The sequence below is a fragment of the Somniosus microcephalus genome, chromosome 26, assembly GCF_052327205.1.
Source record: "Somniosus microcephalus isolate GS21.2 chromosome 26, FLI_Smic_1.0, whole genome shotgun sequence".
NCBI lineage: Eukaryota > Metazoa > Chordata > Chondrichthyes > Squaliformes > Somniosidae > Somniosus > Somniosus microcephalus.
In genome coordinates this window covers 12,390,808-12,416,390 of record NC_141012.1, presented here as the reverse complement: position 1 = coordinate 12,416,390, position 25,583 = coordinate 12,390,808, and the positions used below count along the sequence as shown (strand labels likewise).

The 25,583-nt window shown below is 47.2% G+C and overlaps 1 protein-coding gene across 1 annotated transcript in view; it reads left to right on the top strand.

Annotated features, from left to right (window-relative positions):
- LOC147100294 (uncharacterized) overlaps positions 1 to 25,583 on the top strand; it is a 270,850-nt gene that overhangs the window by 61,605 nt on the left and 183,662 nt on the right. The window contains exons 11-13 of the mRNA XM_085968227.1: positions 431 to 491; positions 5,318 to 5,431; positions 6,591 to 6,644. Of these exons, the coding sequence (XP_085824353.1) occupies positions 431 to 491; positions 5,318 to 5,431; positions 6,591 to 6,644 (229 nt within the window). The remainder of the gene's footprint in view (positions 1 to 430; positions 492 to 5,317; positions 5,432 to 6,590; positions 6,645 to 25,583) is intronic.

Here is a 25,583-nt window from a genome sequence, read left to right as displayed (position 1 = left end):
GCCCATTGTGTACGAACCGATTTGAGATGTTTCTGAGCTGTGGAAAAGTCCTATATAGATATAAGTTTTTTTTTACTTCAGTACTTGCTTTGACTTTTTATCTTTTACTTCTTAAGGAGATACTTGTTTTGCTGGCTATTACTGCCCAGATGGCTCCTCTAACCCACTGCCGTGCCCTGCCGGAAGTTACCAGCCTCTAACAGGTGCACAGAGCTTCGACAGCTGCCTGCCTTGTCCTCCAGGAAGATTCTGTAACCAGTCTGGTCAAGTTGAACCCAGCAGCCTGTGTGATTTAGGTATGGTGCCTTCCCGATAGTGAATGGTGAAAGGCTGACAATTTTACTGATTTGTTTCTCTCCCTATATGGGTCACCTGCATTTTCACTGTTCAATATTATCTCTTAATTTCTCATTATTTTTTGTCTTTAAAGACCGTCCATAATTTTCAGAAAAGCATGTTTACCTCTCACTCCAAAAAGAATACTAGAAATGGTGAGGAAAATGACCAAAAAATAGTAACAGACTTAGGGGGAAAAATTGGGTGAGTAGCGCCACCTGTTAGCGCCTAAAGAGGCAGTCAGTGGCTGTAGCGCCACTGGCTGCGCCTCCCGCGATATTCAGCAGGGGCGCTAATGGTGGCGTTAGCCATTTGCGCTGCGCCGCCACCGATGACGTCATCGGTGTGCGCAGCGCCCCGCCCCATTCGCGCCCCGAATGCGATATTTGGTAGCGAACGCCGCTGCAGCGGCGTTCGCTACCCGCGCCCGGTTCACGGGGCCTTGCTGCGCCGGCAGAGGTGCAAGTTAAGGTGGAGGTGCGGGGCGGCCGCTTTTTCGGCGGCCGCCTAACATAAGAACATAAGAACATAAGAAATAGGAGCAGGAATAGGCCAATCGGCCCCTCGAGCCTGCTCCGCCATTCAATAAGATCATGGCTGATCTGATCCTAACCGCCAATCTACTATCACAGAACCATCTCCTGAATCTAACAGAATTAGACACACGAAATAAGTGCAGGATCAGGCTACACGGCCCCTGGGCCCGCTCCGCTACCCACAGGGCCATGTCCTCCTGCTCCCCCCGCCCCCCCCCCGCGGCATTGCCGGCTGTTTCCCGAGAGCCCGGCACTTCTCCTTGGTGCCGGGCTCTTTTGCCGGCACTCGCAATCGGGGATCGCGCTGTTGCTGGCCTCTCCCCCTTAACAGTGGGAGGAAGGCCTGCAGTACCTCAGCGTGCCGTGCCGCAGCGTGTGGCGCTGCGGCATGTTGCGCTGCGATATTCAGTTTCAGCGCCCTAAGAGGGACGCGGAGCGCCTCGAGCCTCGCCCCGTCTCCCTCTAGGGGCACTTCAACTGAATTTCTGACGATCGCTACAGCTTCGAACGCTGCGCAAAAACCAGCGCCCAGGCGAACTTGGCGCCAATTTGGCGCCTCGACCCAATTTCTAGGCCTTAGAATATTAATCTCCTCCCCAATCTCTTATATCTGATTAAAAGGCTGCCAATTATGGATAACCCATATAGATAGATATAGATAAATGTATACATGCTCCTATAGTATATGCAGAGTGTGATCCCATAGTAAAGCATAGCACATTCCTGTAGTTTATATGTTCACTGTGCTCACATGGTGTATATCCTATAGTGTGTATCTATAGTGTGCTTCTATGATGTGAGTGTATACAGTACACTTCAATAGTGTGTATATAAAGTATGTATCCATGGTATATATAATATGCCTTTTAAGATTTAATTGGGTAAGTCGCATCTGAAATCTGAATACAACAAATTAAGCGAATTCCAAACTAAAGCTCTCTGCCATCAAAGTAAATCCAGTCTTAATTCACCTGATTAAGAAGTGGTGAAGGATTTTTAGGCTTCCTTTGCCTCACGGATCCTCTTCACTGACAGATTTTGCCCTGACAGGCACGAGTCAGAAGTACTTATGGTTGTTGAGAGAGTTGTTTAGTGCCCTGTTCGATGCTTTCATGCTTTTCAAACCATGAGGTCGCTTTTGGGCATTCAGTCATCTTCTTGATGATATTAGCTGGCAAGTTCTCGGTGAAGTAGCACACACAGGGAGACCACGTGTAGGTTGTCACCAGCTCCCCCTAAGTGCCCTCAGAATTATAGATGATGGCTTGAGTTTGGGTCTTATTCTTATTATTCATGCTCTGTGGAAATTCCTTCAGGATATTTCAGCTTTTTGCCAGTTTTCAGTTAAATTGTTTAACGTAGCCTCCCACTTCACACCAGAGGTCCTGTGTGATGGGTTGGAAGGGTACTTTCATACCCTAAGTGTGGTTTGAGATGGAAAAGCAATATCACTTCACACTGAGAAAGCAACTGTTAATTTTATTGCTTAGACTTTGGTTTTATCGTGTACATTTCGTGGGTTACTGGTCTTCGCTTAGATGCTCTTCTGTACTGTTTTGTTGAAAGTCAGTGATAACCTGGGAAAGACTCAAGACATGAATTCAAATTGTCCTGGAAGAATTTACTCACAACATTGAAGAAAGAATGAGGAGGAAATATGGGGAGAGGCAATGCTGATGCTGCTTATAATACCTTCTTCAAATCTCTATTCCCTTTATAGGGAATTGACTGGTACAGAATACAGATAGCTGCTGAGGGAAAGCAAGGCCTTTTATTGTCACAAGACAGTGAACACAAGGAGGAAACAATTGATGATATTGATATAATAAACAGAATGTGCTGGAAATACCCAGCAGGTCAGGCAACATCTGTGGAGAGAGAAACAAAGTTAACGTTTCAGGTCGATGAACCTTTCGTCAGAACTGGAAAATGTTAGAGATGTACAGTAACAGGTTTTAAACAAGTTTAGGGGCAGGGAAAGGGGGAGGGGAGGAAAGAACAAAAGGGAAGGTCTGTGATAGGATGGAAGACAGGAGAGATTAAATGACATAGAAACATAGAAGATAGGAGCAGGAGTTGGCCATTTGGCCCCTCGAGCCTGCTCCGCCATTTAATGAGATCATGGCTGATCATCCAAATTCAGTACCCTGTCCCTGCTTTCTCCCCATATCCCTGATCCCTTTAGCTTTAAGAAATATATCTAACTCCTTCTTGAATATATTTAATGAATTGGCCTCAACTGCCTTCTGTGGTAGAGAATTCCACAGGTTCACCACTCTCTGAGTGAAGAAATTCCTCCTCATCTCTGTCCTAAATGGCTTACCCCTTATCCTTAGACTGTGACCCCTGGTTCTGGACTCCCCTGCCATCGGGAACATCCTTCCTGCATCTAGTCTGCCTAGTCCTGTTAGAATTTTATAAGTTTCAATTAGATCCCCTCTCAATCTTCTAAACTCCAGCGAATATAAGCCCAATCGACCCAATCTCTCCTCATACGTCATTCCTGCCATCCCAGGTATCAGTCTGGTGAATCTTCGCTGCACTCCCTCCATGGCAAGAACATCCTTCCTCAAATAAGGCGACCAAAACTGCACACAATACTCAAGGTGTGGTCTCACCAAGGCCCTGTACAACTGCAGCAAGACATCCTTGCTCCTGTACTCGAATCCTCTCGCTATGAAGGCCAACATACCATTTGCCTTCTTAACCGCCTGCTGTACCTGCATGCTTACCTTCAGCGACTGGTGCACAAGGACACCCAGGTCTCGTTGCACTTCCCCTTCTCCCAATCTATTGCCGTTCAGATAATAATCTGTCTTCCTGTTTTTGCCACCAAAGTGGATAACCTTGCATTTATCCACATTATACTGCACCTGCCCAATCACCCAACCTGTCCAAATCATACTGGAGTTTCTCTGCATCCTCCTCACAGCACACACGCCCACCCAGCTTTGTGTCGTCTGCAAACTTGGAGATATTACATCTAGTTCCCTAGATATTACATCTAGTTGACAAAAGGGATGATGGTGTGAGGCAAAAGGAGATGGTAATGGGACAAGGTAAGAAACAAAAAATGGTTCTAGATATATATATATACTCCAATTTGAAGCAGTCAGTCTTGTGAATGAGTGTGACAACTCTCGGGCATATCTCCTAGCTACAAACTTCTCAGTAATTGTTATTGCCTGAGCTCCAAGTGGTGTTGCTCTCAGAGCTCACGGGGAGTGTGTGCAACCTGGTCACATGCTCTCTCAACTCGAGTTCTTTGGATGCACGTAACATACTTGTAGTGTGAAGACTCGGCTCAAACCTGAACAGGGTCCCTGTCTTCCAGTTCAAGCCGCACTTCAGGACACACAACCTTCCAAAACCACAAGGCCCCAACTTTCATAACAGCACGGAGCTGAAACTGTCCCGTACTAGTACTGAATGTGTATGCAATTCTTTTGTTCAATATTGGCATTAACCCATTTTTTTTAAGTGGGTTGACGCCTTCATTAACTGGCAGACAGAGGAATTTCAGACAAACCTGTTAAAATGTTTATCACTAATATTATTGGATAGTGACCAAAGATGATGTTTACAAAAGGGTATAGGGCAAAAATGGGACTAGTTTGGTGATAAAACAGGAAAATCAAATCAGCTCCAAGAGGAACCCAAATTTAGTGCGGGTGACAGGGCTGAATGGCCTCCGCTTGCGCTAAGAATACTTGTTTCCATCACACAGTGTGATTTCAGCTCTCAGCATCCATGGAGCCATTCTATGGTCCTATGTGAGACTAGCTGAGGTGCTCTTGCAGAGAGCCGGCACGGGCTCGACGGGCCGAATGGCCTCCTTCTGTGCTGTAACCACTCTATGATTCTGTGTGAGCCTTTTGATTTTGGTCCGGCAGTTTGTTGCCTCTGTGACAGAGATCAGGCTTTAGATCGTCCTTCAAGCCTTGTGCAGGAAACAGATCATTGAAAGCTACCTATTTCCAATGAGATTTCTGATCTTGGATCCCAACTGGCTGGTTCGTGTCTTGTTCAGCCAGATTTCAGTGCAGTGAAAGTTCTGTAAACCGCCCAAGCAGTGAAGATGAAAATTTACCCCATTATGTTTCTATCTAATTTAATTTTATACTTTTATTCTTTCGCCAGGTTACTTCTGCCCCGGTAAACAAACTGCACCAAATGACACTGCCTTCATTTGCCCCCTGGGCCATTTCTGCACTGCCGGTTCTGCAAAGCCTCAGCCCTGTCCCTCTGGTAAATTATAAGACATTTTTTTTTAAACCCGAGATTTTAATATTTTAGCAAATGCCAGTATTTCTAGGAGCATTTTGCTTCTAGTTTGTTGCTTGCGCTTCTTATCCCTTCAATTGTTTCAAACTCTACAGACAGCAAAATTTTAATGGAGCCCAATAAGGATCTCCTGCTTATTTCACTTTTTTTGTGTGGAACAGGGACGTACCAGGACCTGCAACAGCAATCAACTTGCAAGATATGTCCAGCAGGATTTTACTGCAGTGCCTCTCAGTCCCCAGTTATTGATTACACCGACTATGTGTGTCCTGAAGGTGAGGTATTTTGGGTTTCTTGTTGATGTTATCTTGGGAGAGGACTAAGTGTTGGCTTTAATTCTCCAGCTGACTTTTTAGGTCTTGTTATTAATGTGGGGCTAAAAATATCTCAAACATTTGGCCTGTTACTCATTTACAACAACAACTTGCATTTATATAGTACAGGTAGACTATCCTTTATCCGAAAACCTCGGGACCAGCCGTGTTTCGGTTTTCGGAAAATTTCGGATTTCAGAAGGTATTTTATAAGACTGGGAAATTTGTCGGGGGGGGGGTCGGCGGGTCGGGGGTCGGCGGGGGTCGGGGTCGGCGGGGGGGTCGGCGGGGGGTCGGGGTGGGGGTCGGCGGGGCTCGGGGTCGGCGGGGGGGCAGCGGGGGGTCGGGGTGGGGGTCGGCGGGGGTCGGGGTCGTGCTCACGACTTACGCTGAACGAAACCTTTCGGTTTTCAGAGGATTTCGGTTTTCGGAAGTGCGGATAAAGGATACACTATCCCTTATCCGAAAGGGTGGGGGGTCGGCGGCGGGGGTCGGGGTTGTGCGCATGACTTACGCTGAACGAAAAAACCTTCGGTTTTTAGAGGGTTTCAGTTTTCGGAAGTTCGGATAAAGGGTAGTCTACCTGTATCTTTAACATAGTAAAACATCCCAAGGTGCTTCACAGGAGCGTTATAACACAAAATTTGACACCGAGCCACATGAGGAGATATTAGGGCAGTTGGTCAAAGAGGTATGTCTTAGGGAGCGTCTTAAAGGAGGAAAGGGAGGCAGAGAGGTTTAGGGAGGGAATTCCAGAGCTTAGGGCCCAGGCAGCTGAAGGCACGGCCGCCAATGATGGAACGATGAAAATTGGGGATGTGCACGAGGCCAGAATTAGAGGAGTGCAGAGATCTCGGAGGGTTGTGGGGCTGGAGGAGATTACAGAGGTAGGGAGGGGCGAGGCCATGGAGGGATTTGAAAACAAGGATGAGACTTTTAAAATTGTTTAATCATTTTAAAATGTAATCATTTGTTTTGTTTTTGGCAATAGATTCAATGGTTGTTTATAATGGAATGCAGTACAAATGCATTAAGCATTCATACACAAAGTCTACCAATTGGAATTTCTACCCGTGTATGCTAACGAAGGTTTTGTAATGATTGTGTGATCTCTTCCCAGGTTATTATTGCCCAAATGGTACCTACAGTCCCAGAGTGTTCCCTTGCCCCATCGGTACGTTCAGCAGTATTCCAGGTTGTACTAGCTCCTCCCAGTGTACCCTCTGTTCAGGTATGTAAAAGACGGCCAAATATTTTATATTCCCATTCCACTGCAGGGCATGAAGTATACTGCACCGGTTCACACTTCATATGTGGAAAGATTGGGACGATTGGGCTTGTACTCGCTGGAGTTTAGAAGAATGAGAGGGGATCTTATTGAAACTTATAGAATTCTGACAGGACTGGACAGACTAGATGCAGGAAGGATGTTTCCGATGGTCGGGGAGTCCAGAACCAGGGGTCACAGTCTAAGGGTAAGGGGTCGGCCATTTAGGACAGAGATGAGGAGGAATTTCTTCACTCAGAGAGTGGTGAACCTGTGGAATTCTCTACCACAGAAGGCAGTAGAGGCCAATTCATTAAATATATTTAAGAAGGAGTTGGATATATTTCTTAAGGCTAAAGGGATCAAGGGATATGGGGAGAAGGCAGGGACAGGGTACTGAATTTGGATGATCAGCCATGATCGCATTGAATGGTGGAGCAGGCTCGAGGGGCCGAATGGCCTACTCCTGCTCCTATCTTCTATGTTTCTATGTTTAGATTGGCCTATTGACTAGCACTGTGCAGTGTTGAAAAGCATATTAGGAGGAAAACATGCAGGGCTATGGGGAAAGGACAGAGGAGTGGGACTAATTGGAGAGCTCTTTCAAAGAGCCGGCACAGGCACGATGGGCTGAATGGCCTCCTTTTGTGCTGTATGATTCTATGATATTACATTGTTACATAATATAGTCTTAGCGAATGATTCTGGCCTCTGTGAAATATCATTGATGAGTTTAAAGAATGCTATTTCAAAGCTGCCAAAGCCCAGTGAATCTGTTTCCAATGGCCCTGACACATAGGAACAGGAGTAGGTCATTCAGCCCTTTGAGCCTGTTCTGCCGTTGAATTAGATCACGACTGATCTGTACCTCAACTGCACTCACCTGCCTTTGCTGATACCCTTACCGAACAAAAATCTATCGATCTCTGGTCTTCAAAATTTCAATTGACCCTCAGCATTCACAGCCTTTTGGGGGAGAGTTCCAGATTTCCTCGACCCTTTGTGTGAAAAAGTGCCTCCTGATTTCACTCCGCAATGGCCCATCTGTAATTTTAAGATTATGACATCTTGTCCAGACTTCCACATTAGAGGAAATAATTTCTCCCATAAATAATCTATCCTATCAAATCCCTTAATTACTTAAAGATCACCCCTCAACCTTCTAAACTCAAGGAAAGACAAACCAAGTCTATACAACATGTGATGTGGGGAGGGAGGGTGAGTCCCACGTGATGTGGGGAGGGAGGGTGAGTCCTATGTGATGTGAGGAGGGAGGGTGAGTCCCACGTGATGCGGGGAGGGAGGGTGAGTCCCACGTGATGTGGGGAGGGAGGGTGAGTCCCACGTGATGTGGGGAGGGAGGGTGAGTCCCACGTGATGTGGGGAGGGAGGGTGAGTCGCACGTGATGTGGGGAGGGAGGGTGAGTCCTATGTGATGTGGGGAGGGAGGGTGAGTCGCACGTGATGTGGGGAGGGAGGGTGAGTCCCAAGTGATGTGGGGAGGGAGGGTGAGTCCTATGTGATGTGGGGAGGGAGGGTGAGTCCTATGTGATGTGGGGAGGGAGGGTGAGTCCCAAGTGATGTGGGGAGGGAGGGTGAGTCCTATGTGATGTGGGGAGGGAGGGTGAGTCCCACGTGATGCGGGGAGGGAGGGTGAGTCCCATGTGATGTGAGGAGGGAGGGTGAGTCCCACGTGATGTGGTGAGGGAGGGTGAGTCGCACGTGATGTGGGGAGGGAGGGTGAGCCCCACGTGATGTGGGGAGGGAGGGTGAGTCCCACGTGATGCGGGGAGGGAGGGTGAGTCCCACGTGATGTGGGGAGGGAGGGTGAGTCCCACGTGATGTGGGGAGGGAGGGTGAGTCGCACGTGATGTGGGGAGGGAGGGTGAGTCCCAAGTGATGTGGGGAGGGAGGGTGAGTCCCACGTGATGTGGGGTGGGAGGGTGAGTCCCACGTGATGTGGGGAGGGAGGGTGAGTCCCACGTGATGTGGGGAGGGAGGGTGAGTCCCATGTGATGTGGGGAGGGAGGGTGAGTCGCACGTGATGTGGGGAGGGAGGGTGAGTCCCACGTGATGTGGGGAGGGAGGGTGTCCCATGTGGAATAATAATATACGGACCTTGGATGGAACGGGGCTTGTGGGCTGGATCACCTCTCCTTTCTTATGTTACTCTCTTAAACTAATCTATTATAGGCGGTTTCTACTGTGGGCGACCCGGGATAAGTGAGCCACGTACCCCCTGCAGTGCAGGATACTATTGCCGCGAGGGGGCAAGAAGTGCGACACCAGGCCAGGGAGTCGATGCTGACCGATGTCCAAGAGGTTACTACTGTCCGCTGCAGACCACAGAACCCTCTCCCTGCCCCAGAGGGACATTTTCAAACCGATTCGGACAGACAGCTGTCACTATCTGTACCCCATGTCCACCAGGTAAAAATTGGATAGAGCTTCTCATGCCCTTTGTACATGATGAAAGGGGTTCCATCTTTCTGTGCAAAGAATTAATAAGCAATAACTTGTAAAATTACAATCTAAGAACATCCACTTAATAGCCATTTGAAATGTACAGACAAACTTTCTGGCAGGAAAATACCAGATCCATAACATCTACAGCTCTTAATTGATTTTCCCACAGAAAAAAACAGGATATTATTCATCTACATCCTGAATAGCAATTAACCTTTGAATGAACTCATTCAGTGTTTATTTAACATCATTAACATCAACTAGACGCAGTGTCACTGTAGCAGAAGATTAATGTTGTACACAATGTGGTTTAATGTGCCTCTTCTGATCAAATACTGTATCATCTGATTTAGCCATATTGCATGCATTTCCTGCCCTTCACATTTCTCTGTCACACTTCAAGTGTCACGCTCAAAATATTGTATCACTCTTCAAACAAACTGTATAAAGAGACATGCCATTCTCGTAGGAACACACGATACTAGTTTGAATATCTGCAGCCTCTTAACTGACCTCCATATGACCCCCCGAGTGTCAGCTGTGACTCAGTGGGCAGCACACTCGCCCCTGAGTCAGAAGGTCGTGGGTTCAAGTCCCCACTCCAGGGACTTGAGCACATAAAGCTAGGCTGACACTCCAGTGCAGTACTGAGGGAGTGCTGCACTGTCGGGAGGTGCCGTCTTTTGGATGAGATGTTAAACCGAGGCCCCATCTGCTCTCTCAGGTGGACGTAAAAGATCCCATGGCATTATTTCGAAGAAGAGCAGGGGAGTTATCCCCAGTGTCCTGGGGCCAATATTTATCCCTCAACCAACTGCACAAAAACAGATTATCTGGTCATTATCACATTGCTGTTTGTGGGAGCTTGCTGTGCACAAATTGGCTGCCACGTTTTCCACATTACAACAGTGACTACACTTCAAAAGTACTTCATTGGCTGAAAGCGCTTTGAGACGTCCAGTGGTTGTGATAGGCGCTATATAAATGCAAGTCTTTCTTTCTTTTACTTAACAGCAATTAGACTGTGTAATCTTAAAAGGGCATGACTTTAGCCAAAGACTAATGATATTTACATTATTTTACATGGTATGATGCTCCTGCTGTTATAAAGCAAAGCATCCCCTGACTTACTGTGAGCAGCCCTGTGCCGGGTTAGCTAGTAATGAATTAAAACTGATACTTTTACTGCACACAGACTTCCTGCTCCAGATGTCACTGTTAGAAAACACTGTGTGCTTCAGTGCTGGGACCTGAAACTGAGCCTATTCCAATCTGCAAAAGCTCCCAGACCAAATAGTAATTAAACTCTGACGGCAGCTTGTGTTTACTTAACACAATTAGATTTTGAGACTGCAGTTCTGACAAAGGGTCACAGACCTGAAACGTTAACTCTGTTTCTCTCTCCACAGATGCTGCCTGACCTGCTGAGTTTCTCCAGCATTTTCTGTTGTTATTTCAGATTTCCAGCATCCGCAGTATTTTGCTATTGTAGACTTCGAGGGGGCCGCTAACACCTCCTGCAAAATTCAGCGGGAGGTTAGCGCCGCCAACGATGATGTCATTGCCGTGTTCAGTGCCCCGCTTGCGACCCAGCTGTAATCTTGGGTGGCGCCCCCCGACTTACTGCCGGATGCTATGTCCGCCAGGGTCAGGGGGGCCTACCTGCGGCCAGGGCGGCACTAATTAAAAGGGAGGTGCCGGGCGGCCATTTTTGTTGCTGTCCGCCTACTAGCACCTGCCCCCCCGTTGCTGTCTCCGGCCCCCGTGAAGCTCCCCCGTGAGGTGTCGGCTGCTCTCTGTGAACCCGGCACTCCCGATCCCTGGTGGCCCAGCTGGGCGCCGGGACGCGCTGAGCCAGGCCCCTCCCCTTTAATAAAATTAGCGCCCCAGCAAAAGTAGCTACCCGATTTTTACCCCTGAGACTCTTCAGTTGGCACAGCTCATGTTTTAGCAGAACAACATAATCTGCAATACATGATGTAACACTCCTGTTCTTATAAAATAGCAGATCATCTGACTTACGTTGCAAAATACCATGGGAGATCCGCCAGTAATTATATAATAATGGACAGGTGCCTGACTGCAGCACAGAACTGAATGATAGGAACAAAATTTAAGTCATTCGGTTTGACGTTACCTCCATGTTCTGGTTATGGCGGAGGTTTCTCTGCTACTGTTCGACACTCCCCCCAATCTCACCTTTTTTCCGAATCGTGTCCAGCTTTCAAAAACTATTACTGAAGTTGAACACTGACTGAGACACCATAACCTAACACCAATATCGTTCACCTTGATGAACACAAAATTCGTGAGCCTAAAGTTGATGTAAATACTCAGACTATATCCAGCATTTTTCAGCTGAGGTAATTCTTCACCTTTTTTTTCGGTGTCAGCCGTGTCTCAGTGGGTAGCACTCTCACCTCTGAGTCAGAAGGTTGTGGGTTTCAAGTCCCCACTCCAGAGACTTGGGCACAAAATCTAGGCTGACACTCCCAGTGCAGTGCTGAGGGAGCGCCGCACTGTCAGAGGTGCCGACTTTCGGATGAGACGTTAAACCGAGGCCCCGTCTGCTCTCTCAGGTGGTCATTAAAGATTCCACGACACTATTTGAAGAAGAGCTGGGAAGTTCTCCCCAGTGTGCCCGCCAATATTTATCCCTCAACCAACACCTAAAACAGATGATCTTATCATTTATCTCATTGCTGTTTGTGGGAGCTTGCTGTGCGCAAATTAGCTGCCGCATTTCCCACATTACAACAGTGACTACACTTCAAAGGTACTCCATTGGCTGTAAAGTGCTTTGGAACATCCTGAAGCCATAAAAGGCGCTATATAAATGCAAGTCTTCCTTTATGTTAATTTCTGTGTAGAAAATTGTATTTTTTAGTTGATTTAGATACTGAGTGAGGGGCGATTTTAACCCGACTCTCTCAGCAGAAATCTGGTGGGTGGTCAGTTAAAATCTCCCCTGGCTCTTACCTGCCCAAAAGCTACCACCATCGCAACATCTGCAATTTTAACCTGCTCTCCTGAGCAGGCAGTAAGGCCAGGCGCCCGAAGTCAACAGGGTCCTTCTTGTCATCGGGCCACAATATGCAGATGTAATCATTGAGACCCGACTGTAATTTTAACTCAGGCCTGAGCGGGAAATCCACAGTCTCTCGGAACAGAGACTGACCTCTGTTGTGTATGTAACCGTTTACCTTTAAGGGAACTATAGGATGTGACCGTTCGCCTTTAAGAGCACTACTTTAGGGTGGCACTATTTATTGGCTCATGTATACTGTAATACCGATAGTGACCACACCAGTATATAAGGGTTGGAATACGTTAACTAGGGCAGAAATCGCCCAGACCTCTGAATAGTAAAGACCTGTTTTGTTTGTACTTTTAAAGTCTCTGAAGTTATTTACTGCACAACCTACAGACTTTACAGTGGCGACGAGTCCGATCGTACCCTGCGGCAAGACTAACCAGTAGCAGAGAGCTTCAAAAAGAAAACACGAGGCTCCGTCTACTAAAAGTATAGTACTTACTGGAAGCTGGAAGATTAACAGCAAAGCTGCGGCAGCAACAGGCACAGATTACCCTGCTACCACATCTTGAGCGAGCCAATCAGCCTAAAACAAGGCGGCCGAAGAGACTGTGAGTAGTTAAAACAAATAAATAAAAAAATTTAAAAAAAACGGGGTAGAAGTATTTGGAGGAGAAGGGCAAAGCATTCGGGTCCAACGGCGTCGGGTGACAGCCGGACCGCGGGCAATGTGAGAAGCCGTGCAGCAACCGCTGCCACGAAGCGCTGAGCCTGCGAGTAGGCGCGGGAGTGTCAGAGCCGAGAGCCGCGCGAGCGGGGGAGCCAGAGCCGAGCGGGAGGCGTTGCAAGCCAGCGATCGCGTCTCCAGATAAGGGCCGAGAGCCGCGAGAGCGATCGGATCTACAGATAAGGGCCGGCAGCCGCTTCGCGATCCAGCGATCGCATTATAGATAGGGCCGCACTCGGGCTGACAGATGGCGTCGGGGGACCGGGTGAAGACCGCCAAGCGCGGGAAAACCGCCATTGAAGTGGGCGGGGAGAGCGAGAAGCGCGGGAAAGCCGTCATTTTTCGGGGAAAACCGCTGAAGAAGAAGGAAGAAGCGGGAAACCGCCATCTTGGAAATTATTAAGAATTTCAGAAAAGTAATAAGATTTTTCAGAAAGGCTGGTGTGTTCTCAAGAAGAGAGAAGAAAATTAATAATAAGTAAAGTAATACTTGTACTGTTCTCAAAAAGAGAAGAAGATGCCTAAGCGAGGAAATATTAATGACTTTAATGCAGAAATAGAAGACTGGGCCACGTATGTGGAACGCATAGAAATATATTGCGTAGCCAACGAAATTGAGGATGACAACAAGGCAATAACTTTGTTAAATTCGATGGGAGCAAAAACATACGGGCTTTTGAAACATCTAATAGCACCAGTTAAACCAGTGGACCAGACCTTCGAAGAGATCGTAACAGTGTTGAAGGATCACTTGAACCCCACACCGTTGATGCTGGCTGAACGATTTAAATTTTACGCCAGAACCCAGAGGCAAGATGAAAGCAATGCGGAATACTTAGTCGAACTGCGTAAGCTAGCGAAATACTGCCAGTTTGGAGGGAATTTAACAGAGGCGCTGCGGGACAAGTTCGTATGCGGCTTGGCCAAAGAAGGAACGCAGAAGCGACTTCTGGAAGAAAACGACCTCACACTGGACAGGGCTGTCCTCATAGCTTCATCGCATGAAGCCGCAGCGAAAGGGACGGCGGAAATGCAGCTAAAGGCGGCGGCACTCGGGGTGGACCAAATTACAGCAAGCACTCCCAAATGCTACCGTTGTGGAAAGACAACGCACGACCAGAATCAGTGCTGGTTTAAGGACCAAGAGTGCAGGAAATGTGGCAAACTGGGTCACATCGCGAAGGTATGCAGGTCTGGAAAGAAGACCAACAAGCAAAGGAAGCCACCACCACAAGGAAAGTACAACAAGGTGCATCAGGTGGCTGAAAAGAGTTCAGACGAACAAAATTCAGACTCAGACCCAAACAGCCAGGAGCTGGATAGTCTGAGAATCCACCATGTGGGTAAAGTCACTGATCTACAGACGATCTGGGTCACACTAAAAATAGCGGGAGTCCAAGTACGAATGGAGCTGGACACGGGATCAGCTGTATCCGTCATCAACCAAAAGGACTATCACCGGCTATTCTCTCACATACCCTTAAGAAATACCAAATTCGTATTACAGACATACACGGGGCATCATGTATACCCCCTGGGAAAAATACGAGTCAAGGTGAGAGATAGGGGTAAAGAACACCCACGAATGTATCTGTACGTACTACCTGAGGGAGGACCACCACTTCTGGGACGGGAGTGGATCAAGAAAATAGACATGGAATGGCACTACCGACAAGCAATGACGAGTGAGGACTCGGTGCAGACAAGCAGCTCAGACTCCGAGCCGGAAGACGATAAGTCCAGCTTATGTATGAAAAACAAGATTAACATGAACTCACGGACTAAGGTTGGGAAATCGATGGCGTGCATAAAGACAGAGAATTCTGAGTCTGTTCAAGCTACAGACATATGCATTACGGAGGAACACCGGGCTAGAACTCAACGTTATGTCAAAGTACAACGACAATTAGAACAGTTGAGTGCCCGTCTCCTACAAGAGATGGAAAAGGTGAAAAAGTTCGGGGACACCGAATGGGAGTCCCTGGAAAGACAACAGAGACAGCTCGCTCAAGCAGAGAGCGACCATAGAGCCATCGTGGCCAAGTACCAATCACATCTCCCGGAGGCTGTTCAGGAACTAGAATATACACAGAACGATCCAAAGGAAGAGGAATCTTCAGGAAGTCAGGATGGTATTCCAGTTCACCTCTACGACTTGTTGCAAGCAGAGTGTAACGAGTTGAAAGAACAGTATGAACAGGCTCGGACTACAATCCTGGAAGGGGTTAACTTGGCAACTTCCGAAAAGCTCGTGTTAGTGAAAGCATATGAACGACTAAAGGTTGACCATAAGCAAGAATTACAAAGTCTGCAGGAAATGTTTGATGAGCTTCAGGCCAAGGCTGACTCATCGTTAGGGATTCAATCCATAAGAAAAAAATTAGTGGTGGAAGACATACCAGAACAGGGAATACAGGATGTCCAAGAACTCGTTAAATTATTAAAGGAAACACAAAATAAATATGAAGCGGCAATGGCCGAGGTCCAACGACTTGAAGAACAGATGCAACTGGAAATCTTTTCAGTGGAAGAAAAGGGAACTGTAAGAAACACAGAGACCGTAAGAATGGGCCATGAACATGAGCTTAAATCGTCAGAGGAGAAGGGTTTGGAGCTCTCAAAAGTTATTGAAATAGCCGAGGTTGCAACACAGACTGAGAAGATGGCAGCAGAGCAACCCTTAGATACCAAAAGTACGCTGACTCATGTCAAGGTTGAACAACAGAACGCTGAAACAACTGCTCCGGTAGAGAGATTGAATAGTCCGATCAATCAATCTCCAAAGGAAGTTGAAGTATTAAAATCACAAATGAGGTCATTAGTAAACAACTTGCTGAAAGCCCAGAAAAAGTTAGAGGAAGCGGAACACGTGAAGAAGTCTCTTCAGGAAAGATGTCTGGATTTGGAACAAAAGCTGGCTGACGTCCAGCTGGGTAGGGAGGACATAGAAGACCCTCTCGCTGGCCTAGCTCAGGACGACTCCGAATATTACTATGTCCTGTCCTGCCCAACTTGTAACTTCGACTCCCACCATACAGAAATCATGGAGGAGCACCGAAAGTCTACGGAACATCGGGAGAAGGTGGCTCTACTACGGGAAAAGGAGGAAGAGAAGGAGGAACTGCGCATGCAGCTGGCAGCTGACAGTGGAGCCCAGAGAGTCTCCAAGAAGCAGAAAAGGAAAAGTTGGAACAGAAGATGACCCATCTGAACCATTATTACCTCTACCAGATCACACACGTGGTCCCTCCGAACGGAGCCAATTCAGTTCGGAAGTTCAAACTGTTAAACCCATGGAAGGACTATTGAATGAGTCACTCCAGCAATGTGAACCGACTACACCACAGAGACTGAATCTATGAACTGTTTTCCACAGAGACTGAATCTGTGATCTGTTTGACATGAAGTTATATATGTTATTATGTTATGTTAAACATGAAGTTATATGACGTTGACTCCATCGAGAGTATATCTGTAAATTGTTATATGACGTTGACTCCATCGAGAGTATAGCTGCAAACTGTTTATATAAAATTGAAGATTGTATGTTAACGGGATTCTGTAAGTAATAAGCTAGGAAGGGAGGAGTGTTGTGTATGTAACCGTTTACCTTTAAGGGAACTATAGGATGTGACCGTTCGCCTTTAAGAGCACTACTTTAGGGTGGCACTATTTATTGGCTCATGTATACTGTAATACCGATAGTGACCACACCAGTATATAAGGGTTGGAATACGTTAACTAGGGCAGAAATCGCCCAGACCTCTGAATAGTAAAGACCTGTTTTGTTTGTACTTTTAAAGTCTCTGAAGTTATTTACTGCACAACCTACAGACTTTACAACCTCTTGTATCTAAACTTGAATTCACAACGAACCATTTTCAGACCTTTTGTGATTTTCCTCTCTCTCTCTCACTTCTGAAGGAAAGTACTGTGCAGAGGAAGGTTTGGCCAGTGTGAGTGGGGAGTGTCTGGCTGGATTCTATTGCAAGACGGGCTCAGTTTCACCTCAGCAGAATAACTGCCCAGGTAAGAATTCACTATTTAAAAGGAAAATACGAGGGGGCGCAAAGCAACTAACACCCAGGCGCGGCGCCGCTAACGCCTCCCTCGAAATCCAGCGGGCTGTTAGCGGCGGCGGTAGCTGGTAGTGCCCCAAGGCGCTGCGCCTCCGACGATGACGTCATTGCAGTGCGCAGACGTCTTGCTTTCCGCCTACAAAATTGACTGGAGAACAAGGTGGGCAGCCAAAGTGAAGAGTTTGATGTCAGTAATTACTTGGCAGTTTACAGAAGCCTCAATTAGATTGGCTGTAAGTGAATCTGTTCAATACAACTCGAAACACAGAATAGCATCCAATTTTTATAAGGTTGTATGGGAACTTGTTACGTAAACAAATAGATAACATCAAGAAAAATGATTGTAGTCTAATTTTTATTAATGATGAGCTCCCCCAATGGTTCAATAGGTACATCCCGATTTTCATTTTCATTTTCATTCAGCCAGTATTCCTGACCCTGATCGTTATTTAGTGACCTCCGCGAACAAAATGGGGATTGGGTAAAGACAAAGACATAGAAACATAGAAGATAGGAGCAGGAGTAAGCCATTCGGCCCCTCGAGCCTGCTCCGCCATTCAATGAGATCATGGCTGATCATCCAAATTCCGTACCCCGTCCCTGCTTTCTCCCCATATCCCTTGATCCCTTTAGCCTTAAGAAATATATCTAACTCCTTCTTGAATATATTTAATGATTTGACCTCAATGGTATTCCACAGGTTCACCACGCTCTGGGTGAAGAAATTCCTCCTCATCTCAGTCCTAAATGGCTTATCCCTTATCCTTAGACTGTGACCCCTGGTTTTGGACTCCCCTGCCATCGGGAACATCCTTCCTGCATCTAGTCTGTCTAGTCCTGTTAGAATTTTATAAGTTTCAATGAGATCCCCTCTCATTCTTCTAAACTCTAGCAAATATAAGCCCAATCGACCCAATCTCTCTTTATACGTCATTCCTGCCATCCCAGGTATCAGTCTGGTGAATCTTCGCTGCACTCCCTCCATGGCAAGAGCATCCTTCCTCAGGTAAGGTGACCAAAACTGCACACAATACTTAAGGTGTGGTCTCACCAAGGCCCTGTACAACTGCAGCAAGACATCCTTGTTCCTGTACTCGAACCCTCTCGCTATGAAGGCCAACATACCATTTGCCTTCTTAACCGTCTGCTGCACCTGCATGCTTACCTTCAGCGACTGGTGCACAAGGACACCCAGGTCTCGTTGCACCTCCCCTTTTCCCAATCTATTGCCATTCAGATAATAATCTGCCTTTCTGTTTTTGCCACCGAAGTGGATAACCTCGCATTTATCCACGTTATATTGCATCTGCCATGCATTTGCCCACTCACCCAACCTGTCCAAATCATCATGGGACTCAACTGTGATGGTCTCCAGAGTCGAACAGCGGGGTAATTTCAAAATTCATGCTCCCGGAGGAGCCTAGCCTGCTGAAAGGGCTTATTGGAAATCTGTGCATGCACAAGTCACAAGTTTTCATCTATTTAAAATTGGTCATAAAATAGTGAGCAGTGTACATTCCCAGTGGCTGAGGCGGCCCTGTAGGAGCACAAAGTTGGACAGTTCCCCTAGATTGATAAGGCATCAGGTGGCAGCTGGCAGAACAGTGGGGTTGAATTCCGCAGGGGGAGGTTTCTCCCAGGTTGCTGTCGCTCTTCCGCCGAAGTGACAGCGGGCAATCGGGAGAACCACCCCCTGTGGAAATTCAACCCCAGTGTCCTCAAGGAAGAAGGTTGGGGAAGAAAAAAAACCAATGGAAGTGAAATTGGATGACGCCGGCCAACTGGGCCATCCAATGTCAGGACGGTTAGGCCCAAGGCACACTCGATACTGGGCAGCACCGGCTGCCTTCAGGGCAGCCTAATTTCTGTAAGGATTCCTAAAGCGGGTATTTAGGCCTTTATTTGCATATGTAAAGTGTCTGCGGCCTGTTTCAGGCATGGATCCCTGGAAGCCTTTACTTCAGCCTTTACCAATATGGCTGGCAGCGTACTTCTGGCATGGAATGTGTCAAGAATGAATCTGCTTCCACCAGATCACAACAACTCGCTGTGTAAAAAATGTTTTCCTCATGTCGTCTCTGGTTATTTTGCCAATCACCTTAAATCTGTGTCCTCTGGTTACCGACCCTTCTGGAAACAGTTTCTCTTTATTTACACTACCTAAACCCTTCATCATTTTGAGCACCTCCATCAAATATTATGTTGATGCAGAAAAAGGGCCTGTCTGTACATCATCATAAAACTAGGCGTTAGCTTCTCCTTTTTATACTCAACTTCACTTGTTCTTATCTGTATTTTTTTTAAGCCGGAAGTTACTGCCCAGCTGGTACAACAGTGCCGAGCAAATGCCCTTCAGGCACCTTTAGCAACTCCACTGGACTCTCAGCCACGTCACAGTGCACTAACTGTACGTCGGGGTTCTACTGCAGGGATCACGGTCTGACCTCGGAGCAAGGCACCTGCAGTGCCGGGTACTACTGTCCAGCAGGTAAGCACAACATTACAGCCGCAAGTGTCTTGTCTCCAGACTTTCGTGTCCTTGAAAGGGCCAAGTGAGAGAAATGTAAGTGTAAAACACCCTAAGGAAGTGCCCACCCTAAATCTCTCTCGCATACAATTACTATGTATGAGAGATTTAGGGAGGGCACTTCGTTTATGCAGTGTGGACCATCTACAAGATGCACTGCAGCAACTCGCCAAGGCTTCTTCGGCAGCACCTCCCAAACCCACGACCTCTACCACCTAGAAGGACAAGGGCAGCAGGCGCATGGGAGCACCACCACCTCCAAGTTCCCCTCCAAGTCACACATCATCCTGACTTGGAAATATATCGGCTGTTCCTTCATCGTCGCTGGGTCAAAATCCTGGAACTCCCTCCCTAACAGCGCTGTGGGAGTACTTTCACCACACGGACTGCAGCGGTTCAAGAAGGCAGCTCAGCAGCACTTTCTCGAGGGCAATTAAGGGATGGGCAATAAATACTGGCCTTGCCAGCGACACCACATCCCAGGAATGAATAAAAAAAAACAGTGTGTGCACACGCACTCAGTTGGGTTGTTGGAGCTCTTCCCCTTTGCTCAGTGAGTAAATAATAATAATTCAACTTTATTGTCATTGTACAACGAAATGTGATCTTGCAAGCTCCCATGAGTCCAGTACAAATAACATTAACATTAAACGTAAATAGCACCATCCTGGGAGAAGCAAAGCCGCTGCGTCTGTGCGCGCTGCCATTCCAACCTGTCCAACAATCTTCAGCCCAACGCCCAGGCCTGCTCACCAGCCAGCTCTCCCGGGGCTCTTTCCGTGACCTTCTCACCAACCGCCCCTCCTCGGGGCTCCTTCTGTGACCTTCTGCACCTGGTCTTCCCTGATGGTCACCCCTACCAGGTATTAACCAGGCCTGGTTCTACTTAGCTTCCAAGCTTTGCCAGTGACCCTGTCCCTAGTCCCAGGAACAGGGCCTCCCTCAGTGTGGGATTCATCCAGACTGACCAGGAGGGTCCAAGGTTCAGTCCCGCATCTCAGTGCGTTATTCGGGTAGTCTAACAGGAGGCTGCAATCAGCCTTACCACCCTGAGCTAGATGGGCCATAAAAATAATCAGCCAGGGCTCTACTTCTAATTTGCCTCCAATGGCCCCATGGTATGAAGCTCCGACTGGGGGAGTGCAGGATGGATCTCGACCATGATATCTCCTCCCCCATATCAATACTCAGTACCCAGGCTCACACATAAACCTGGGCGAGCTATGGTTGTGGAAAACCGTACTTCAGAATAAGCCAAGGCTTCCGGAGAGGGTGAGGAGAAAACTGTAGGAAGAGACAACAGCAGAAGCCTTTTTCAGAGGGCTAATTGCTGTAGAGCCAGATGCAGTGGGAGAGACACCAGTTAGACTGAGGCCATTGTCTAAGTAAGTATCTTCGCAAGCACACCCTTGAGCGTGAGTTCAAAGGTTAAATTATGAGGACAGTTTGCATAAACTTGGTTTGTATTCCCTTGCATTTAGAATGTTGAGTTAACTAATTGAGGTGTTTAAAATGATTAAGGGATTCAATATTTCCTCTGGTGCGGGGTGGGGGGAATCCAGAACAAGGGGGCACAATCTTAACATTAGAGCCAGGCCGTTCAGGAGTGAAATCAGGAAGCACTGATTTCTGGAACTCTCTTCCACCAAAAATCTGTGGACATTGAGTCAATTGGAGCTTTCAAGACTGAGATCGCTAGATTTTTGTTGGGTAAGGGTATCAAGGGAGCGAAGGTGGGTAAATAGCGTTGAGGTATCGATCAGCCATGATCTAATAGAATGTGTGCAGTTCTGGTTGCCATACTATAGGAAGGATGTGATTGAATTGGAGAGGGTGCAGAGGAGATTCACCAGGATGTTACCTGGGCTGGAGCGCTTCAGCTATGAAGAGGGACTGGACAGGTTGGGGTTGTTTTCCTTAGAGCAGAGAAGGCTGAGGGGAGACCTGATTGAGGTGTACAAAATTATGAGGGGTATAGATAGGGTAGATAGAAAGGAACTTTTCCCCTTAGTAGAGGGGTCAATAACCAAGGGGCATAGTTTCAAGTAAGGGGCAGGAGGTTTAGAGGGGATTTGAGGAAAAACTTTTTCACCCAGAGGGTGGTTGGAATCTGGAACTCACTGCCTGAAAGGATGGTAGAGGCCAGAACCCTCACAACATTCAAGAAGCATTTAGATGAGCACTTGAAACGCCATAGCATACAAGGCTACGGACCAAGTGCTGGAAAATGGGATTAGAATAGACAGGGCTTGATGGCCGACACGGACACGATGGGCCAAAGGGCCTCTTTCTGTGCTGTATAACTCCATGACTCTGTGAGCAGGCTCGAGGGCTGAATGGCCTCCCCTTCTTCCTATGCCTATGTTGATGTTAACTCTTCTCTCTTTGCTGCGTAGGATCAATTTCTTCCAGAACAAATATTTGCCCGTCTGGGTTCCATTGTCCCTCTGGTTCTGTCCTCCCTCAGTCCTGTCCTGCTGGTCAGTTCACCAATCACACGGGGGCTTCCAAATGTGAAGTATGTCCACCTGGGTAAGTGCTTTCAAAAATGATGATGTGCTTGTTTTCGGCGACAGTGGGATCATTCTTTCCCCTCATTATTCGCAGTGTCAGGTCAAGCCAGTGAAGGGCTTCCCCATAACCCCACTCCTACCTCAAATCCCAGTCTCACAGAGAAACAATCTGGAGTTCCTCCATTTCTGTATTAATTTGTAGCACCTTATGACGCGGTGACGTGTTTTGTTCTATTTGAGGCGTTTGGCAAACCTTGATTTTTGCTTATAAAACAGAAAATGCTGGAAATACTCAGCAAGTCAGGCAGCATCTGTGGAGAGAGAACCGGAGTTAACGTTTGAGATCGATGACCTTTCGTCAGCCAGTTTTGGGGGGGAGACTGCTCCTGTTTAAAGAACCAGGTTTCGCGCAATGAGGCGAGAATCACGTCTTGGGGTGCAGCCACACCGACACTCCCAGATTGATGCGCATCGATGTAAAAGTAACAGTTTAAGCTAAGAAACTAGGTCCTGCTCTAACCCTGTGACACACTAAAGATAAATGGGGAACCTGAATCACACCTCTTGGTCTTAACAATTACAATCGGGACTGTTTCGTACAAATGCCTAATAAACTCATACAAAAACACATCTCTGCTCTATTTTAACACAGGTGATAACCTGCTTAAAATAAATGACCTATTAAAATAGCGCAGAGAGGAATTTGGCACAACCTCTTTCAGCATTCGTACACAAACAGCGCCAATTGTAATTCCTACCTCGGGTATAACTCCAGCACGGTGTGAAATTGGGTTTGAAATGCTGAGGTGTTGTGTTCTCCCTGCATTCCCATAACATCACAGATTTATTGCCTGGGAGTTTAAGAACACATGTACAAGAGCTACCACTGATGGGCTGAGTGCAATTCATAGCTGTGGGCCGGCCTACAAATAAATCAGTGACTAGTTGGCAGCGTTTTGTACTCTACAGTGACCAAGAGCAGCTTGACTGCAGCTTTAGTCTTCATTCTGTATATATAAAAAAAAACACTCTCTCTAAACTTGATTTTCAGAAACTCTCTGGGATTATGTATATGGTGCTTCCGAACAGAGTACAAAATTATTCGTTGAACACTGTGTCAAAAGAACCGTCGTGAATGATTACCATAGGGGTACAAGGGCCAGATGAGACAGCATGCTGCATACCGCCAGTCTTATTTGTCCTCCATTGCCTCTGGAGACACATATTTGGATCATGCCCCACCGATGGAGATAATGAGTATTTTCTGATGGTTGAGCAATGGTGTGCAGCCCCCACTTGAGTTTAGTTTGACACCAGACCGCCGACGTCCTATACCGTAAATTCTACCCAAGGCCCATTTAAGTTTGCTGCGGGACACAGTGGGGTAGATCTTGACGTTTGTGCGATGGCCCATTTTACATCTTTCCCGACGTTTATTTCCATTGGCCTCAATCGGGAGAGCGGTAAGCAGGGCTGCCGACTCGCTGTGACCCACTCTGCACTACCGCACAAAGTCAAGATCTGCCCCGTTGATTGCAAAATGGTTGCGACCAGCTTTCCAGTTGGTAAGTGTGAACAGAAGCGGTCGGGTATTGAAGCATGCTGCAGATGATGGGCCTAATTTCATGTTTAGCCTAACTGGAAATTGCATTGCTTCAAAGCCTACAACTTCAATTAGATTCCCATTTTTATTGCGTTAGTTGCCCGTGCGAATTACGAGCAATTGGCAACAAAGGGACAGCAAGTTTGTTATTTACAGCATTGTGACCTCTGAGATAACAACTCATCAGAAAAAATTTTTAGTTTATATTTCAGTTAAAATTATTCACCTAGATAATGGAATGAGTAATTCGTCTGTGAGGTTGCTTATTAGAGTTGAGTAAAGTGTGAATCATTGATCACAAAATTCTTACAGGGCTTGACAGGGTACAATTGTACAGGGCTTTGGTGAGACCACACCTGGAGTACTGTGCATAGTTTTGGTCTCCTTATCTGAGGAAGGATTATACTTGCCTTAGAGGCGGTGCAATGAAGGTTAACTAGATTAATCCCTGAGATGAGAGGGTTGTCCTATGAGGAGAGACAGAGTAGGTAGGGCCGATACTCGCTGGAGTTTAGAAGAATGAGAGCTGATCTCATTGAAACATATAAAATTCTGAGGGGGATTGCCAGGGTAGGTGCTGGGAGGTTGTTTCCCCTGGCTGGAGAGTCTAGAACCAAGGGTCACAGTCTCAGAATAAGGGGTCGGCCATTTAGGACTGAGATGAGGAGAAATTTCTTCACTCAGAGGGTGGTGAATCTTTGGAATTCTCTACCCCAGAGGGCTGTGGAGGCTCAGTCATTGAGTATATTCAAGACAGAGATTGATAGATTTTTGGATATTAAGGGAATCAAGGGATATGGCGATAGGGCCGGTGAATGGAGTTGAGGTAGAAGATCAGCCATGATCTCATTGAATGGCGGAGCAGGCTCGAAGGGCCAAATGGCCGACTCCTGCTCCTATTTCTTAAGTTCTTATGTAATCATGTCCACTTTGATTCAAAAAGCCAACTGTGTTATTTGCTGATACTAAAATTATAAATCTACTCCTGAAAATTACACTGAATAATATTGTTGTATCAACGCTTAATGTGCTTTTATCAAATTAATTTGCCTGATTTCTAACAGAGGCGGTAACCTCGCCCCGGCTTATTTTAAATGGGTTTATGTCTTTGTTAAAATAACAGACCATTAAAATTGCCATCTTTCAGATGAAACATTAAACTGAGACCCTGTCTGCTTGTTCAGGTGGGTGCATAAGATCCCACGGCACTATTTGAAGAAGAGGAGGGTGTTCTCCCGGTCTTCTTGGCCAACATTCCTCCCTCAACCAACACCAACAAAACTCAGATTAACTGGTCAATTATCTCACTGGCATTTGTGGGGTCTTGCTCCCTGCAAATTGGCTGCAGCATTTGCCTATATAACAGTGGCTGTACTTCAAAAGTAATACATGGCGAAGTGCTTAGGGACATCTAGGCCTAGAAATTGAGTTTTGGCGCTGCCAGGGCTTTAGCGCCGGAAGTTAGTGCCGGAGCTAAGTCGCGCTGGTCGGGCCCAAAATTCACTGGTTCTGCGCCCAAACGGCTGCCGGCGCTGCTGAAAGCTGTTAGCGCCTGAAAACTGGCGCTATGCGCTGAATTTCGGCGCTATTCCGGCGCTGCGGCGCCCGCTGCGGTGCGGCAGGTTCGGGAAGTGCAGGCCTCCTCCTTCCCTTAAGGAGGAGCTGCCTGCACCCGGCCGCGGCCCGCGATAATCTTATTAAAAATGAGCCCGGCACCTCGGACTAGTGCCGGGCTTGCTTCTGTTCCGGGGGGGGTGGGGGGGAAGTCCGGGGAGGGAGCTGCGGCCAGGCGGGCGGCGGGAAAGCGGCCGGCCGCCGCAGGGCCTTTAATGCGCCGGCGCAAACTTGTGCAAGGCACCTCTGCCAGAACGTTGCTTGCGGCTGCCACGGGCGAGGC